The 17,772-nt window shown below is 35.6% G+C and overlaps 1 protein-coding gene across 3 annotated transcripts in view; it reads right to left on the bottom strand.

Moving 5' to 3' along the window:
* Positions 1 to 17,772, bottom strand: part of LOC102064161 (sodium channel protein type 5 subunit alpha) — a 41,719-nt gene that overhangs the window by 18,175 nt on the left and 5,772 nt on the right. For 2 of the 3 annotated variants that reach the window (XM_074547053.1, XM_074547100.1), the window contains 14 exons: positions 16,501 to 16,820; positions 14,983 to 15,100; positions 14,386 to 14,473; positions 13,196 to 13,324; positions 11,063 to 11,154; positions 10,016 to 10,222; positions 9,351 to 9,414; positions 8,586 to 8,730; positions 7,215 to 7,409; positions 5,944 to 6,135; positions 2,257 to 2,359; positions 1,665 to 1,894; positions 1,390 to 1,542; positions 738 to 1,091 (listed from right to left, as the gene is read on the bottom strand). In XM_074547053.1, coding sequence (XP_074403154.1) covers positions 738 to 1,091; positions 1,390 to 1,542; positions 1,665 to 1,894; positions 2,257 to 2,359; positions 5,944 to 6,135; positions 7,215 to 7,409; positions 8,586 to 8,730; positions 9,351 to 9,414; positions 10,016 to 10,222; positions 11,063 to 11,154; positions 13,196 to 13,324; positions 14,386 to 14,473; positions 14,983 to 15,100; positions 16,501 to 16,820 — 2,390 coding nt within the window. Of the gene's footprint in view, positions 1 to 737; positions 1,092 to 1,389; positions 1,543 to 1,664; positions 1,895 to 2,256; positions 2,360 to 5,943; positions 6,136 to 7,214; positions 7,410 to 8,585; positions 8,731 to 9,350; positions 9,415 to 10,015; positions 10,223 to 11,062; positions 11,155 to 13,195; positions 13,325 to 14,385; positions 14,474 to 14,982; positions 15,101 to 16,500; positions 16,821 to 17,772 lie in introns of those variants that run through there. The other variant, XM_074547152.1, reaches the window with a different exon arrangement.

Raw genomic sequence — 17,772 nt, 5'->3', positions numbered from 1 at the left:
TTGGAGACACAATTGCTAACAGAAGAGACACTTCAGACTTGCTTTCATTAACCTCCAGTAAATAATGAAATTATTTACTATTACTCTAGAATATTGAAAAAGCATGATATGGCTCCTTCTTGAAGGACTGGCAGCAGAAAAAAGGAGGGAAGTGAGAGTTTGGGTATATCAAATATATTTTCACATACTTTGATGTCCATAGTGTATGAGGAGGCAGTTGTAGAAAAACAGTATGCAAAGATTAATTTTAATTACATCGCCATCAAAAAGGATCTGATATAGACCAACAAACCAAGCAGATGAAAAAGATTTTCTCTGCCAGTAAATTTACAATAAATCTAGTAAAAACCCAAAAATCTGTTTTCTGTAAACTTTTGATAACATAGGGGCAATGTGTTAAGCATTAAAAGAACTCAACCAGCTCAGAACTCATAAAAAGAACTCAGTTTGGTGATTTGGTTCCATCAACACAAAAGATGAAGACATATGACACCAAATTATGATAAGCTCTGCACTTCTATACTGTGGCTAGAAGGAATAATTTTATTTTGCTTCTATGAATTGTGTGAGAAAGAGAAAGAAAGGGGAAAAGGAAAAAAAGAGACAGAACAAAACCATGTCAAGTGACACCCAGAAAAGAGAATAAAGTGAATACTTTTCAAAGAGTTAAGTTTTCCTCCAAAGAAAAAAGTAACTGGATGCATTCAGTAGGGACTGAAAATGGACTTGAAACTCACCACCAGGTTTCCTAGCACCAGGACGAGCAAGAAAATGGTGACACATTTCCTTTTTCCAGCCACTTCCATGCATTCCCACATAGTTTCAATCCATTCTCCACATAATATTCGGAATATAATGAGGATTGAATGACTAAAATCCTTCATATGCCAGCGTAATTTGCAATTGGAGCTTATATTACAGGCATTTTTGCTATAATCACTGCTCAAAATCTGAATTCCTACTATAGCAAAAATAAATATAGTGATTGCCAAAACCAGAGTGAGGTTACTCAGTGCACCAAATGAGTGTAGAATTATTTTCATAAGAGTGTTTAAGGCTGGCCAGGACTTTGCCAATTTGAAGATCCTGAGCTGTAAATAAAACACAGGGGAAAATAAAGTTAAAACAGCCCAGATAGCACAGCACACAAGAAAGCCAGACCCCACATTTACCATGATGTCTTTACTGCAGTAATATCACTATTTTTTCCCCCAAGAAAGCCTTTTAATTGTTTTGATGCAATTAAAATCACTCCACTTAAAAGCTCATGTTGTTTTACCAAAAAAGAAAACAGATTTAACATATTCATCAGTAAAATAATATGAGGGTATTTCACTATACAACACATCTACTTTTAAAAAAAATAATTCTTTTAAAATAAATAATTACCAGCCTGAAAGGTGACAGTTTTGTTCCAAAGCTTGCTAGGCCAATCAAAACAACCAAGCTATCAAAAACATTCCACTTTTCCTGGAAATAGTAGTAAGGATCTAGAGCAATGATTTTCAAGATCATTTCTGCAGTAAAAATCAGGGTGAAGATCTGGAAAGACAAAATGAATTTCAGAAAAAAAGTCACTGAACAAGTCTGTCTCTTCATGGGAGTGTCCCAGTATGAATCCAGGGTCATAACTCAATTTTTAATCTAATATAGACTTAACTTACCTTGTCACTCAGAGTAATCAGTTTTTGGTTTTCATCTTTCATGCCAGGGTGCTCCATAGCCAGGAACAAGGTATTCAAGATAATGCAAACCACAATGAAGAGATCAGCAAATGGATTAAAAATTACCAATTTCATCTTCTCTTTGACTGCTCTCCAGAATGGACAACAATTCCAAATTAGATACTTTTGAGGGAAATTTTTCCAAAATGTAGGACAGTTCAGTTTTGACTCTGTCAGACAAAGAGGGAAAGTGACATATGAATAATCCTTTGTAGAATATCACAGAATGAAGAAAAAGACAATAATTCATTAAAAGGATTGAAAAGTCAATCTCACATGAGCAGAATGATATCATAGAAAAAATTTTTTTGCTCATTCTGCACAAACCAATCACAGACTAATAAAGGTGAGGCAAAATTTACCCTTGGTAATTGCGAGTTACAGGAGATATGAGAACATTTCTTTTACTGATATTTACATTTGGCAGCATAATTTTCCCTAGAGGCTTTGAAAAGAATGGTGTTTGTGACAGTTTGATCTCTCAGGTCAAGTTACACCATCACCACAGGAAAAAGAGGAAAGAATGACTTACTTGAATTATCTGTAAGAATTGTGGCTGCACTCATTAACCTCTGTCTTCGGACAGGATCATTGATAGCATCCATTGAGACCTCATAGTCCAGCAGGATCTGCCTCTTTGGTCAGAAAGACAGCAGAAGATGAAGATGTAATAATTACAATACAAATATTACAGGGGAACATGAAGATGTAATAATTACAATACAAATATTACAATACTTGCAATGCAAAAATTATATCCAGCAGGAGATAAATATGCCTTTTCAAATACGCATTATAGCAAAGCTTTTACTTGCTGAAAGAACATAAAAAAAAAAATCAGATGCTTGAAGACAAAGAACATGTCATTAAAAGCAGTACAATATTTCAAGAATTTTTTCCTTTCTGAAGACATTTAATTAGCAGTTATATTTCCATTATAAAAGAATAACAGGGGGCAAGGGAAGATAATCAATCTGTCTTTTCCAGTGAATAATAAACAGACAAAAAACCCACTGTCCATCAGTTTGAATAAACTGTTGGCTATTTAACTATGAACTACTGATTTTTAATAAATAATCATGTATTACTATGAAAAATAGTCACTTAGTTAATACAAATTATTGGGATTTTTAGCCCTATTAAGCCTATCAAGATCTAAATAATATTGAACTGCCTAAAACCAGGAATGGGACTACTTTTGTTTTCATTAGAACTACCAGATGACAAGGAACCTGATAGCCAGGGGGTAGACAGACTGACCACATCACAATGCACTGTATTTTATAATTCCCTCTCAGCACAATTGCATTTGCATAATTTTATTATTTGGGAAGGATAAATGAATGAGAATATATCATAATGTTACCTCAAACTCCTATGATATTATGATTTTTATAAACTTATTCCATAAAGCTGTTATTCAGGGAATGAAACCGATATCCTTGGCCTTAAAAGTTTAATAACAATTATTTTTTTTTTCACTCTGATGAAAAATGATTTTCATCATTTTTTTTAATGAAAAAAAAATTTTAAAGAAAATCTAAGCAAACTTAGCTGATAGAGCTATCAGAGAACAAACCTATAAAATGAATTGATAGTACAGTGCTAAAGTGCTCATTTTCCCCTCTGTTTTTTCTCTGAATCCAAGAGGCTCCAAAGACTCTTGTAATCATGGCCTGTGCAAGTCACCCTTCATTCTTTTCTCTAAGATTTGGTGTCTCAGACAACAGAAACCTAGAATAATTTGTGTCTCAGCCTGACTAAAGTTCTCAGTCATCTTGTTGAAATTCACAGCTGTTAAGGAACCTCAGAGTTGTGGTTTTGGAAAGGACAAGGACATTCACCCACACTGAACTGGTTACTGCTGCTCATTGATCTTTAGCTGAAGGAAATAATTGGGCATGAGAAGTCCTCTGACAAATTGGGATTTAAAATAGGGATGTGCACTATAATGTTATAAACTCATTCTGTCCTACCAAAAAGCTTCTACCCAATGTGATTTTTAGCATCTTCAGCCTCTTTTTGTGATGAAAGTAGAGAGGACATTGTTTGGGGAATCCTCAAACAGCAGAGCCTGTACTACCAGTAGTTGTCATAACATGGAATAAACTGCCATGTTTGTTGCAGATTATTATTATTTGAATAAAGGTAAAGATATACATTGGAGAAGCTCACAGTGCTTGGATCATACTTTAGGCTTTCCTAGAGATCTTCAGAACTTTGTCATTCCCTGGACACAGAGAGGGGAAGGGACCTTGGAAAGGTCTGAAGATGTTATTTCTGAGATATAAAAATCCAAATTACATTTGGCATCCATCTGTGCAGACTTTGCAGCCTTGCAGAAGTAAGGTCTAGTAAATAATCCACTTTTATCTCCTGTCTCATACATCTCCTGCAGCATAGTCACAGATTTAAGAGAATAAAGTTAAATAGAAATAAACAGCCATAAAAATTAATTTTATACTTACAGAACATATGACACATATTATGAATTTTATTTTTTTTTTCTGAATAGATACAATAAACCATTACCATGGGCTGTGACACAGCATTTCTTTTACGTGCAGCAGAACCAAACTAGGTCACAAAATTGAATTATATTCTTAACACAGCAGGGGAAACATTATTGACACTACAAGAAGCAAATGCTTTACCAAAGGAGATGACAGGTGGCTGCCAAGTGGGTGATTTGGATTCCTTCAGCTCAAATATAGAATTTATTATAGCTGGGATTATGGAATTTAGAAGAAATTCTGACCACGATGACTGTCAGAATGAGAATTTAATCAATTTTAGCTAGGATTATATGTCTGAGAAAGACTTCCCTCTAAGGATACTTTTCAAACAAACCAAAGTTGGAACATTATTTCTCTTAGCTTTGCTATGAGAAAATTTTCATTTTCAGTGAGATGGGTGGAACAATTCTGATGTTCTCTCAGAAGCCAAAGAGAATCTGTCTCAGGATGAAACCAGCACAAGGGCATGAGAAGCTTTCTTTTTAGATATTGTTGAAAAGAATTAAGTAATATGGATAATTACCTGAGAATTATTTTGAAAGAATCAGCTCAAGATTAAAATATCTAAATATAGGTATCTAAATGAAGATGTTGACAAAGAGCCAGAGAAAGAATAAAGTTGGGATGGTCTTCTAGAAGATACAGTATTTTGTCATTGGCAAAGGTACTGTGAAAAAAAATCTCCAAAATTAAGCAAAGAAAGAATAATGAGTCTTAATAGAAGTTTCTTAATGGTCTTAAAAATGAGTGGTCAGCAGTGGAGCCAGAAATCACTGCTGTAAACGAGATGTGAAACAATATGTGTGAGATTTAGCCTAATGTTTTAGATATCCATGCTCAATTTATCCATGTGTGCAATGCATTTAAAATCCCAGTATATGGGACACATGTTTCTGATAAGTTTTATTCACATAAATAAATGTTTCTGAAGCCATTTGAGATGGACTATTGAGACATTTGGTAGTTGAGACATCCACAGCAGCAGACAGGGCACATAACATCTGTGCCCTTCCATAGAGGAGGTGAAAGCCAAGTAAGACACTAGAAAAGCCCTAATGTCACTAGGTATCAATTTGTGACCTGGAAAATTAAATCTCCACTTGACTCTGGGAGTTTAGAACCTAGAACACATGTAGAAATCTTAAAAACCCCATAAGTCCAAAAATTCAAACCCTGGACAGAATCTAGTTGCCTAAATGTAGATATTTAGTAACATTTGAGATGCTGTAAGGTTTATGAGATACACACAAAGTGCTGGAAGATGTGTCACAGATAATAAGGATATCTAGAACATCCACCATATGCAGGAGCAACTAAACTGGCACCAGATGTTTAAAGTCAGCAAGTGAATCACATCCCAAAAATCAGAAATCTTCATATGAACTAAACCCTATCCTAAATATTTAGGTCAGATAATGAGTTGTCTGTAGAAAAGAATAATAATTTAAAAAATAAAATTAAAAAAAAAATTAGGTCTTTAGGAAAAAACTCTTCAAATTAAGAATTTTATACATTTATTTCTGCAGCACAAACAGAGATGTTGACAGAGCACAGGTCTATGATGCACCACAAGTGACAGCCACTTCCAACTTCCCTCTCAGGTGCAGGTAATGCTGGGGCTCCCTCTGCTCCCAAAATCTCATCCCTGAATTGTCATATCACATGCAAATCTAATGAATGTATTTTATACTTCAAATACTTACAAGCTTCTTGTGGCAGCGATCAGGCTGTGAACGAAATATTTGCTCCTCATTTTCCTGGTCATTTGAAATTAAGTTTTGCCTTGAAGTAGGTGTTTCTTTATTACTCTCTTTTCCTTCTGAATTTTTCAAGTCAGCAACTGGCATTTCAGATGCAGCATGCAAGGCCTTACTGCTTTCTTCCACAGCCAACATCTGTAACAGGAAAAGCAAAATATCTGCCTGTTAATTCAAGGCAAATACCAATGCATGGACTAAGATCATATACATGTAATTATTATGATATCTGAATTATTTGCACTGACAGTTCCTAGGTTTCAAATGTTAAACTATCATCAAAAGACAGGAATAAAAAATGTTATGCACAATTCTGAAAGACATAGCAAGGTTACCTGTGAGCTACTCTAATTAAAGTCTGCCCTTGTCACTTTAAATATTGTATTTTTTATCTGATTTACAAAGTATGATGGCTTATCCTTTCACTTTCCTTTTCTTGATTTGAAAAGGACCTTGAGTCCATGACAGTAGAAGACTAAGGGCTCAAACTAAATGCTAAAATCTTAAATTTTCCTAAATCCTAATCCTGTTGAAAGAAAAATAGAAATAAGGAAAAAGAAAAACAGAAGGAAGAAAAGCCTAAGCAAAGCCTGTCAAGGTGGAATATCAGACACAGAAATATTACAGAACTGTGAACAACTGTAGAGGAGGAACTTCTGGAAACTTTTCAAACTATTTCGGTAAAATGGTGATGCCTAACACTTCAATGATGAAATTTGATAGTTGCTAGAGAATATTTGCTTGTCCTCTTACAAGTCTGACCTTTCTGACTTCTAGCAGTAAACCAGGGAAATCTTTCATTTAAGGTGGGAGATAAAATGTATCCACTCATACTTCCTTCCTGCAGTAATATAAGGAAGGGATGCCCAGAGAAAGGCACAGTAATAATGGTACTGTACAACAACAGGACAAACTATGGAGTGCAGCATTCATGGAATATCATAAAAATTACTTTCTTGCCAGAAAGGCATTCCTGTACAATGTCAGGTCTGCAAATCCTAAAACTTAGTATATTTTAACTTGGATTTATGATGGATTTTTGTATAACATAAATGTACATGCATACATACATTTGTAAAGACATAAAGAGAAATCAAGTGTCAGAAAGTATTGTAAGAAGCCCATGTTTAATTCAAAACATCATTTCCCTAAGTCAAAAACAGAAAAAAACAAAAGGAACTAAAGGAACTACAGATCATATATGATCATTTACAAACCTGTTCCTTCTCTATAATTTGTCTGGCATCCTGAAGCATTTTTTCTTTTGCCTCTGTTTCAGCACGGGTTGCTCTGTTTTCCTCTTCATATGCCATGGTTACCACAGCCAAGATCAGGTTGAAGAGATAAAATGAGCAGAAGAAGATGACTGCCATAAAAAAAAAGATGCAGGACACTCCAGAGGTACGGATGGTCTGTGAGGAGAAAGGTGGCAATAAATTCCAAACAAACTAATATTTACAAAACAATTTCAAAAGAAATGTAAACTATTTTTCTATGCAATAGAAAAGTTGAATGTATTCCAGTGTTTTCAATGAAAAACATTAGGATCTGCTTCTGGTCTAAGTTATACATAAAAATGTCACATACTGCAGAAAAGAATTAAAAAATTAAAATGAAATTAAATATCTTCCAGCAAATCAGGCAAATGATCAATAGAGTTTGAGCTATGAGAAGACAAATTCATCTGTAAAGACATAAACAGGTGACTGTAGAAGACATTAATGAAACTCAGTAATAAAGATGAAAGCTAAAATTACTATAAAATCATGAAAGATGTTTTAATTGCAGAATCAGAGGCAACATTTAGACTGATTATCTTATATTTTTTTTAATGGTAGCAGAGGAGATGGTTCAAAATTAAGCTCTGAGACATTAAAAACTAAAAGTAACATGATCTTCAAAGCGCAAAAGATGTTGCATCCATTTAAAAAAGTCACAGTTAATAAAGGCTGATGGAAAAAAAGATTTAAAATGGTGCAGTATGAAAGATACAGAATAAGGCAGAGAGTATTGTTCCTGTGTGGCAAAGGCACTGTATAGATATAAGGGATCCAGGAAGTTCTCTACAGGTATTTTTACATCATTTTTTCAAAAAAACACAGAATTGAAAAGTTACATTCAATTCTCAGAATCAAAATATAAAGTCCCCAATTTTTTTAGTACCATGTTGTCAAAAATGAAAGTGTGTACGTTGAGCCAAAAGGTTTGGTGAGGAGTCAGCATTTCAAAGGAAGACGAACAGAGAATGTGACAAATCCTCACATTCCCTGCAGTAGCAGGGAGCTCCCTGGCTGGATCTGCTCCATATCTCAGTCCTTTGGTGGTTACATACAAACATTTAACTCTTATGTAGCTCTTAATCACCTGAGAGTGTTCTCCAACAAAACTCTGAGCATTCACAGCAGGGTTGCTGCCACCCAACATCACTTGCAGAAGGTGCTACAGCTCAGTCACTTGACTCTACTTCCTTAAAACTTACATTGATTTTAGAAGAAAATTGGTGTCAGTAATGTTAAAACCAATACAGACTTTTCTAGGGGACATAAAGCTCTGATTTGCACATCTAAAGTCATTCCAGCAGTACCCACTTGTCTGTAGAGACGCTCCCAGTTGTCCTGGGTCATCAGCCGGAACACAGAGAGGAAGGCCCAGCCAAAGTGGTCAAAACTTGTATAACCAAAGTCAGGATTTTTCCCAATCCTCTCACAGGTGTAGTTCTCTGGACAGCCACTTCTAACCACAAAAGAAATGTTAAACAATACTTATGTGGAGATTCAGTTGAATCTGAATGCACCTAATACATGGCAACAAACAAAGATTTGTTCAGTTTGTCTGAAAAGAGGTTTCATTATTCCCCAAAATATTCCTGCCAGAAGGGCTGATTCATATCTGACCATCCCAGAAAACGATTTATCTAGTAAAGAAAACTAGACAGAAACCTTAGTTTGGGACTAGACAAAAACTCTCATTGATGTAGGATATGTCCTAACAAATACAGAGAGTCAGGGAAAATGGAAATGCCTTTATTTTTAAATAATTCACTAAGATGAGGAGAGGAGAATTTATTAATATCTAAAAGTCTTTAGTGATCTGTTCCCCTTCTCATTTTTATCATTCTACCTTATCATTATACTCCCAGTAGTTAGCAACAAAGTACATATAAAATTGGCTGCATTCCTGTTCTTCATCCTTTTTCTGGTGTGAAATATGTGGTTTTTAATTTAATAACATATCCATTGATCCATTTCTTTCTCCTGAAAAATTATTGCCATTCTTTTAGACCAAACATAAAACCATAGTTCATCTGGGGGAAAAAAAATGAAGGAAGTACTAAAACTGCTTTGTTCACTTACTTGTTACCTCCACTGTACTCACACAGCAATATTTCAGAAGTGTCTTTCAATCTGAAGCATTGCTCTAATATAAAAAAAAAATTAAAGAATCATAAAATTAGAAGTTTTCAGTTTCTACAGCTTTCTGACAGTAAACCAAATATCACTACACTTTATAAACACTATGATGGATCAAACCTCTGTGAAAGATCCTTTCCCAACAGGACTGATTGTCAGCAGATCTGTCTCTCTGGCAATTTAAAATAAACAGTAACAATTTGCTGCACAACTAACAATGTAAAATTCTATTTGATCTTTGGCAGAAATAAGAATCTCTATGTAAAGTAAACAAAATCCATTAATTACAGAGTAAGTGATTGAAAAAATCATTCTCTGTGCAGTAACCCTAAAATTAACATCCCTGTGCAATGCACATATAAGGAAGAAAATGCTTATAGAAAACTCAGTCCCTCCATCCCACAGATTGCTGATCTTTCTCCAAATCCAAGATTCACTAATCTCATATTCAGTTGTCCTAGAGACTTCATACTACTACTTATGCAAATGGAAGGACAAACCTTCTTGGCAGAAATACATTCAACTATACATTAACATGTCTGTGAAAAATCAATACATACATAGGAAAATACACAGATTATGTAAAGAGAGAAAAGAAAAACATTTACCTGCATCATTTGGTACATATATCTTGGCCTCCTTGCATAATGAGTCATTGTACAGAGTTTTATTGAGGATACATTTGGATTTTAAATTGCCCATAAAGAGCTGAAGGCCTATTAGTGCAAATATACTCAAGCAAAATACAGTCAGGATCAGCACATCCAAGAGCTTCCTAACAGACTCAACAAGTGAATTTACAATGACTTTCAGACCTAGGAAAATAAGATCCAGTAACATAAAATGTCAGAAAAGGAATGTAATGATGCTCCTATATGACAAGTCATGACAGATGCAGGTTTGTTAAGGACAAAGTATTGATGTGTGGCTTTTGCACTAAAATTAAACACCTTAAATGCTTCATTAATGCTATAATTTCATAAAGAATCAAAATATATTTACAATTACATGGAAATTATAAAGTTAATATATACTATGACCATGAGATATACTGTAATTTATAGATTTTCAAGCCAATTTTTGCAGTTGGACTCTGAAGTCATTCTTTGGTACCCTAATTAAGGACACAAGTTACAAAAAATATTGAATTCTGGATGGCATATACAACACACTGTCCAAAGTATTACATACAATCTAGAGAGTGGCTGTGGTCAGTAAGGAAACAAATTAAAGTCTCTCAAATTGTAAAATCAACATTCTGGGAAATAAACCAGACAAGGATTAGCTAATGAAGAAGAAAATGAAACCAGAAATATGGTGGTTTAGGTATATTATGTTAAGAAAACATATTACATACAGTGGGCTGCTCCAGGAAGACAAATTAAAGAGACATAGGCACTGGGCTAAATATAAATGTACATCAGTAATGGGATAAAAAATAATAAAATAATAATAATGCAGAATATAAATTTGCCTTTGTCATTTGAAGGAAAAATTATTTAAAAAATTGTTTGGGTGCTGCTGAGGGTGCAAAACAGTCACACCTTGGGGTCACAAAAAGTGACCAGAGAACTGGAAGACAAGAACAGGAGTGGAATTAGAATTTGCATTCTGGTGAAGCAGAGAGAAAATCAGTAAGGTGTGTTGTTCCTTACCTGGTATTACTGAAATAGCTTTCAAAGTCCTCAGTACTCTGAAAGTTCGAAGAACTGAAACATTGCCAACACTATGAGATGCAGCCAGGTACCTGCAAAATTAACCCACAGTCAACTGAATTGACCAAGATGGAGCTTTTCAAAGCATTTTCTTCTGGAGCAGGCAGTAATGAATTCACTGCATAAAATACATCCTAAGATACATGCCTAAAATTAGGAATCTAAGTCCATTTCTAGGCATGGATTAAAGTAATGGGGCTTTGGAGCAGTGCCTCTGAAAAGAAATACAGTAAGTTCCTACTTTGGGTGGATTTGGATGCTTTAGCTTTGGAAGAGTTTATCCATCAAAATGTCAAATAAATATAAAACTGCCAATGTCATAACCACACTCTTACACTGAGACTTCTCTCATGAAAGTACATGTTGCTATCTCAAAACAAAATACACACTTCAGGAGAAGGAAGTTGAGCAACAGAGATTTATAATGTGTTTATTCAGTACCACATGGGGCTCTCTAACCTTTAACAGTCACTAAGAAGTTGAGTATTGCAACTTGTTTCAATTTTAACATTTCAACAATTAGAAAATTTCATCAAATCAGTATTTCAAAGCATTGCATAGTCTATACAGCACTTTTACAGGTTACCCCAAATTTTCTAAGACTTCTTTATGTCAGATAGGATATGAATTGTGACTCATCACGAGCTCATAACTGGTAACAGAATTCTTTAAAAAATAAAGTCTCAATAAAAAAATCTGAGGCAAAAATCGTTGAAAAGGCAACCTCCCCCTCAAAGCATGACTTTGTCAGCAGCAGATCAGAGCACATTGGCTTTGCTTAGTCTTGAATAATTAAGACTGAATAATTATCAAGTACCCTAAGCAATATTTACACTTGAGTTCGCAGCTGACCTCATTTCTAAATAGTTTTCTTTGTTGTACTATAAGACATGGAAAAAACCAGGTGGAGGTACTGTATTGTAAAGTTGAACATTAATTAATTAGGGATGCAGGTAGGGGAAAAGGACCATAAATTAAATTTTTCATGCAACTGTTGGACTGTCTTGTGATAGTTGTAACTAACAGTAACTATCTAGTGATAGATGCTGATGATCAACAGTATTCAAGCTGCTTAGCAGTTCATTTTTACCTGTAAGGTTAATTGTTCATATACATATTGATGTGTGTGATGACACCTGGGTACATATCATCTATTAATTACAAATGAGGAAAAACCTACCTGTAGTGCTACAAACTACTCCCTTCTTTTTTATTCTACCACCTGACAACTTCATTTGGTGCCTTTAGCTCTCATTGTAGGAAGAAAAATATTATTTATTCTCTTTTTGTCTCTGTGCTGTACACTTCAACCGTGTTCCTGCTCTGCAATTGTCTTTTCATGTGAGTTTTACTCTATGTAGTTTTTGGTATGTGGAACTACAGATATACATATTCACTGCAGTTTTTTTAATTCTGACATCTTTTGACATGTGAGGAGCAAAACTACACAAAGTCCTGAATTAAAACACAGGCTACACAAAGAAATAATGTGTGCTCTTCTTCTTTAGTTCTTACTCCTGATGTCTTCATTTTCTACCTCCTTCTCTGACCATGACTGGATGCTGGAGTGGGGCTTTTACAAAGCTGTCTGTTTAAACTCCAACATCATCTTCCCAGCAAGTGGAGGCTATTCCAGACCCCGTGAATTTGTATGTAAAGCAAGGTGTGTTCTTCCTTGAGCAGCATTTGACACTGGGATTTCACCAGTTATTTACCACCAAGTCACTCAACACCTTGTGCCCCATTTTGGACCCTTCTCAAATGAGTTTCATTGGATCCAGAGCACAGCTAAGATAACATAAAGGGGCAGGCTTGGTTTGGGCAGTTTATGCAATTACCTCTTGACAAAATTCAAATAAAGACTAAATTGAGAACAATCACACAGTTCTAAGATGAGCTTTTAATTTAGGTCTTACTTTAAAGTCTGTTTTTCTCATTGCAGGCATGCAAAATGTTATTTTAGCACAGTTTAGCAGGGAGGATGCCAACAACTGTAAGGAATTTCAGCAACACCAAATGTTATTTTCTCTTATTTGTCCCCTGAGTGTAAAAGAAAAACTGAGTTTTACTTACATTACAATAATAATAGAAAAATCCAAGCAGTTCCATGGATCTCGAAGAAAAGTAAATTCATTCCAAACAAATCCTCTTGCTACTACTTTAATCAATATTTCAGTGGTATAGACAGCAGTAAAAACATGTCTGAGGAGGAAAGTGTATATTGAAGTTACAGAAATAAAAATATCAATGAGACTGATACACATTCAGGCACATTTCTATGTTTTCTCTGATTTAGTCCCTGCATGGAGATAAAGGTAGAAAATGTGAAGGAAAATAGGACAGGTTGCATTACTTTCAGAAGCATCATGGGGACAAGATGTCTTCCTGAATTTTAGAAATTTTTCCATATAAATCTAAAAACACAAGCATTCACATAAGCATATGATGCTATTTCTGGATGAAAGATAGCTCGCATTTCCTTAAGAAACATTTTTAAGACTGTGTTTATGTTCTAAAGCAGGCTGGGAAAGTTCAAAGCCTCACCCTTCTGGCAGAACAATAACAACAAAGATGTATTTCAGCCTGTTAAGTTTGCACATTTTATATATTTATTCTGACAAATACACTACTACTGAAAGAAATCCTACAGAAAATTAAGTTCTCACCATGCTTACCCCAAAATAAAAGGAATTAAAATTACAGAACTTCTGAGGCTCCAGGCACATTTTCCAGATTTAATAATGGAATATGAACTCAAGTTACACTGGATACAGTGCACAAGTACCAAAGGAAGAAAGACATTACAAATAAGTGGCTTCCTAGTGAGAACAACTTAGGGGAGTCACCAGGAAACAGAGGAAAGCACAGAATGAATATTTATTCCTTTATAGCTTTTTCATGAGGCAACTACAACAGGCATTCAGGTTATTGTTGTAGAATGAAAGATATTAAGTTAAAATCCTGCTGCCCAGTCTCTCAGAAAGATTTAATCCTCAAAAGGAAAAATGGGCCAACCTCCTCTGTTACTCCAAATGGCAAAATTAGGCAAGGCAGAAAAAAGGGCATATGGTGAGAACCTCTAAGAAAAGGCACTGAATCTCCACAAAAGACTGGATGATATAATAACAATCCTCAGCCTTCCTCAGGTGTCTATCCAAGAATTTTCAAGCCCCAGAATTAGACCACCACATTATTTAAATTTTTAATCCTGCATATTAGTATCCATGGAAAAATAGTGAGCACATGGCCACTGAGGTACTTACTCAGTCCAGTTGGTTTCTACAAGGTGAGGGATAGTCATAGTCATACAATTGACTAACACAGTAAATGTAATAATGCCAAGAAAAACTGTGAATAGTAAGTCAAGGAAAAATCCTCTATATTATACAAAATGAGGTTCATGCAAGTTGCTGATTTCCACACACAAACACCACACAAGCATTCATAAGATAAGTTTTCATTTGAATATGCTCAGAATTTTTCACGTGTTTTCCAAAGAAACTTATCACAAATTATCCTGAGTTGGAGAGGAACCACAAGGATCACCAAAATCCAGTTCCTATCCTTGCATAGGACCATTTCAAGAACCTCCCACCAAGATCAAATCTTCTCAGCTGGGTAAAATTCATGTTTTAAATATAAAAATGAATTCTCTGCATGTGGAGATGGTTTTAGAAGTTAGGACAGTAGTGGGACATAACACGTTTGACATGTTCAGATATGTTCACCTAAAAAGACTTATTTCCACTAATTAATAATTCCAAATAAAAGCAGAAAAAGCAGAAACAGAGGAACAGAATGACAGAAAATGGCACAGAATATTTTCATATTCAAATCATGGAAACCAATGAAAGGATATGAATGGATCAGAATTTTAATTGCCTTTCTTCTGACTGGATTAAAAGGACCAAATATAAACAAGGCAGGTGTGGCAGAAAATCGGAAAATGGTCCTCCTTTTATTTAACACCATAAAAGTCTATTTAAAAGAAAAAAAGATTCATAGTACATGAAACATTTGAATGAATTAAAAATTTGTGCAAAAATTACTTGTTGAGTTTTTCATGTCTGCATCTAGAGCTATATCTAACTGCAGTTAGAGCACAGCTTTCCTTTATTCTAACTTGGAGCTGTGACCTGATTATTCAGATTTTGGAGAAAAGCAGCTCTGTTGAAGTTCATTATTGCCTGAGAGGAAGAAACCATAATGGGAATGAATATGAAGAGCAAGTAATCATATTCATTTGGTCAAAGTAATTAAATTACTACTCTGGGACTGTAACAATGGTCTTAATACCTTACTCGTAGACAGTGTTACAGGCTACAAGAGATTATTTACAAGATGTAGATTGTGTAGCACTGCCAAAATCCTGGACAGTCAAAGCAAAATTTTAATTTTGAAGTATCTCTAGATTGTAACATAACACTGTAAATTCATTCTAAGCTACCTTAAGGTCCATGCAGCTCAGCACATTTGCCATATAGTAAAAATGAAATCTCTTGAATGAAAAACAGTTTCCTAACTTTAATATAAATTTCTTCAACTCAATCAACCTTAGTTCTTCTTCATCAATAGTATCACTTTGATTACTTTAAGAAAAAGGTATCTGGAAGATCAAAGTCTAAAGCATATTCTCTGATAAAATTATTACACTCCAATACCTTGCTGGCATACATTAAAACAGCAACTAGGACTGGATGAAACCTTCTGCTATTCATATCAAGTCTTCTTTGACAGTAGTAATAATTTAATTTAAGTATTTAATTTAGAAGGGATTCCTAGACTATCTATTTTAGATACCGCTATAGTCAGCATCCCCAACCACTTTGAAATAGCATGGAGTATGTGCAATATAAAGATGGAACAACAAACAAAGCCAGTGAGACAAAGTTACAGAAAATTAATTTAAGACAATGAAAGTATATAGGTTTGCTACACAAAGTAATGGAAATGTCTTAAATGTGCCTCTCTTAATTTGTATAGTATTTGTAATTCAGTGAAAGCATCTGCAATTCCAGTGTGACCAACTGTTGGGCAGGCACTCTTTACACAGCAGGGAGCTCAGCCCCACAGGCATCAGAGAAACTGCTCTGGAAAACAAAGCATCACTAAGCCCAGAACATATTTACTATTAAAGTGCACCATTCACATATAATGTTTTCATAATTAACTTTGATTCTTGACTGGAATTTAAAATAGCTCTTCATCCCATAATGCAGAGCATATCTTAGAACTCCTCCCCAAAAGCTGTCAGTAATGTTCAAAGCTCTGTCTACAGAGCAACCAAACCCCAGCACCTCCTGAACAGAGCTTTTACTATCCCTTCAGCGCTCAGCAGGCAAAAATAAAAATTAAAAAAAATTTTGGGAAGTTTTAACCTTGTGATCACTGTAGTATGGATCAAAATCCTCCAGGGGTTCCCCAACCAGCTCTGCAGGAATGTCCCCATACAGAGATGGCAACGTTTTGCAGATTTTCAGGTCAAGCTGAGGAGTAAGTTTATCTTCTTCAACTCCTTGTTCTTTAGTCTCCTTAGTCTTCTCTTTAACTTTGTCTTGCTCCTTTTTTTTGTTGGCAATCCTTTCCTCGATTGCTGCCAAGGACTCGGGGGTGAATCGTCGAAACCTGTTAGCTTCTGATGGCCAAAACAAGGGATCCATTTTTCCTTCTGCCTGTTTGTCTCCAGTACTAGAGGTAACTTAAGAAAGAAAGCTCTTGACAGTTACAGAATACCAGAAATAACACTTGCTTTAATGTCTGTTAGATATATGATTTTTTACTTGTCTGAAACTCTGTGTCAAAATAGAATAAAATAGAGTAGAATATGAACAGACTATTTCAATTGAAAAGATTCTACCATGACCATCCAGCCCAACTTCTTGACTATTGTAAGGCCTTGGGCACTGCCCAAGTGCCTCTTAAACACTGACAAGCCTGGGGCATCAACTATCCACCTAGGAAACATGTTCCAGTGTCTGACACCCTTTTGGCAAAGAAATGTTTCCTCACGTCCCATGTAAACCCCCTGCAGTGTGGCTTTGGACCATTCCCATACATGTCCTATCACTGGATCCCAGGGAGAAGAGCTTAGCACCTCATTCTCCACTTATCCTCCTCAGGAAGCTGTAGATGAAGTCACTGACAGCCATGACATCACCCCTCAGCCTCCTTTTCCAAAGAGCAGAAAAGCCCAAAGCCCTCAGCACGTCCTGGCAGGGCATTCCTTCCAGCCCTTCCACCAGCTTTGGTGTTCTCCTCTGGACACACTCAAGGACCTTCTCATCCTTCCTAAGCTGCAGGGCCCAGAAGTGCACACAGTGTTCCAGGTGAGGCCACACCAACACTGGACACACTCAAGGACCTTCTCATCCTTCCTAAATTGCAGGGCCCAGAACTTCCCACAGTGCTCCAGATGAGGCCACACCAACAATGGACACAGCAGATCAATGACCTCTTCTGACCAGCTGGTCCTTCTGTGAGGCACCCATGATGCAAGGCAAATTAGGATATATATGAGGCACCCAAGATATAACTAGAAGTACATGGATTTAGAAGAATGAGTAATGAAAACCAGACCCAGTAAAGATCAACTACTTAATCTGGATGCACCCTGTGCAATTCAGGTTACAAAAGAGATACTTTTTTTCCTT

This window comes from Zonotrichia albicollis, chromosome 1, assembly GCF_047830755.1.
Source record: "Zonotrichia albicollis isolate bZonAlb1 chromosome 1, bZonAlb1.hap1, whole genome shotgun sequence".
NCBI lineage: Eukaryota > Metazoa > Chordata > Aves > Passeriformes > Passerellidae > Zonotrichia > Zonotrichia albicollis.
This window is presented reverse-complemented; position numbering and strand designations above follow the sequence as displayed.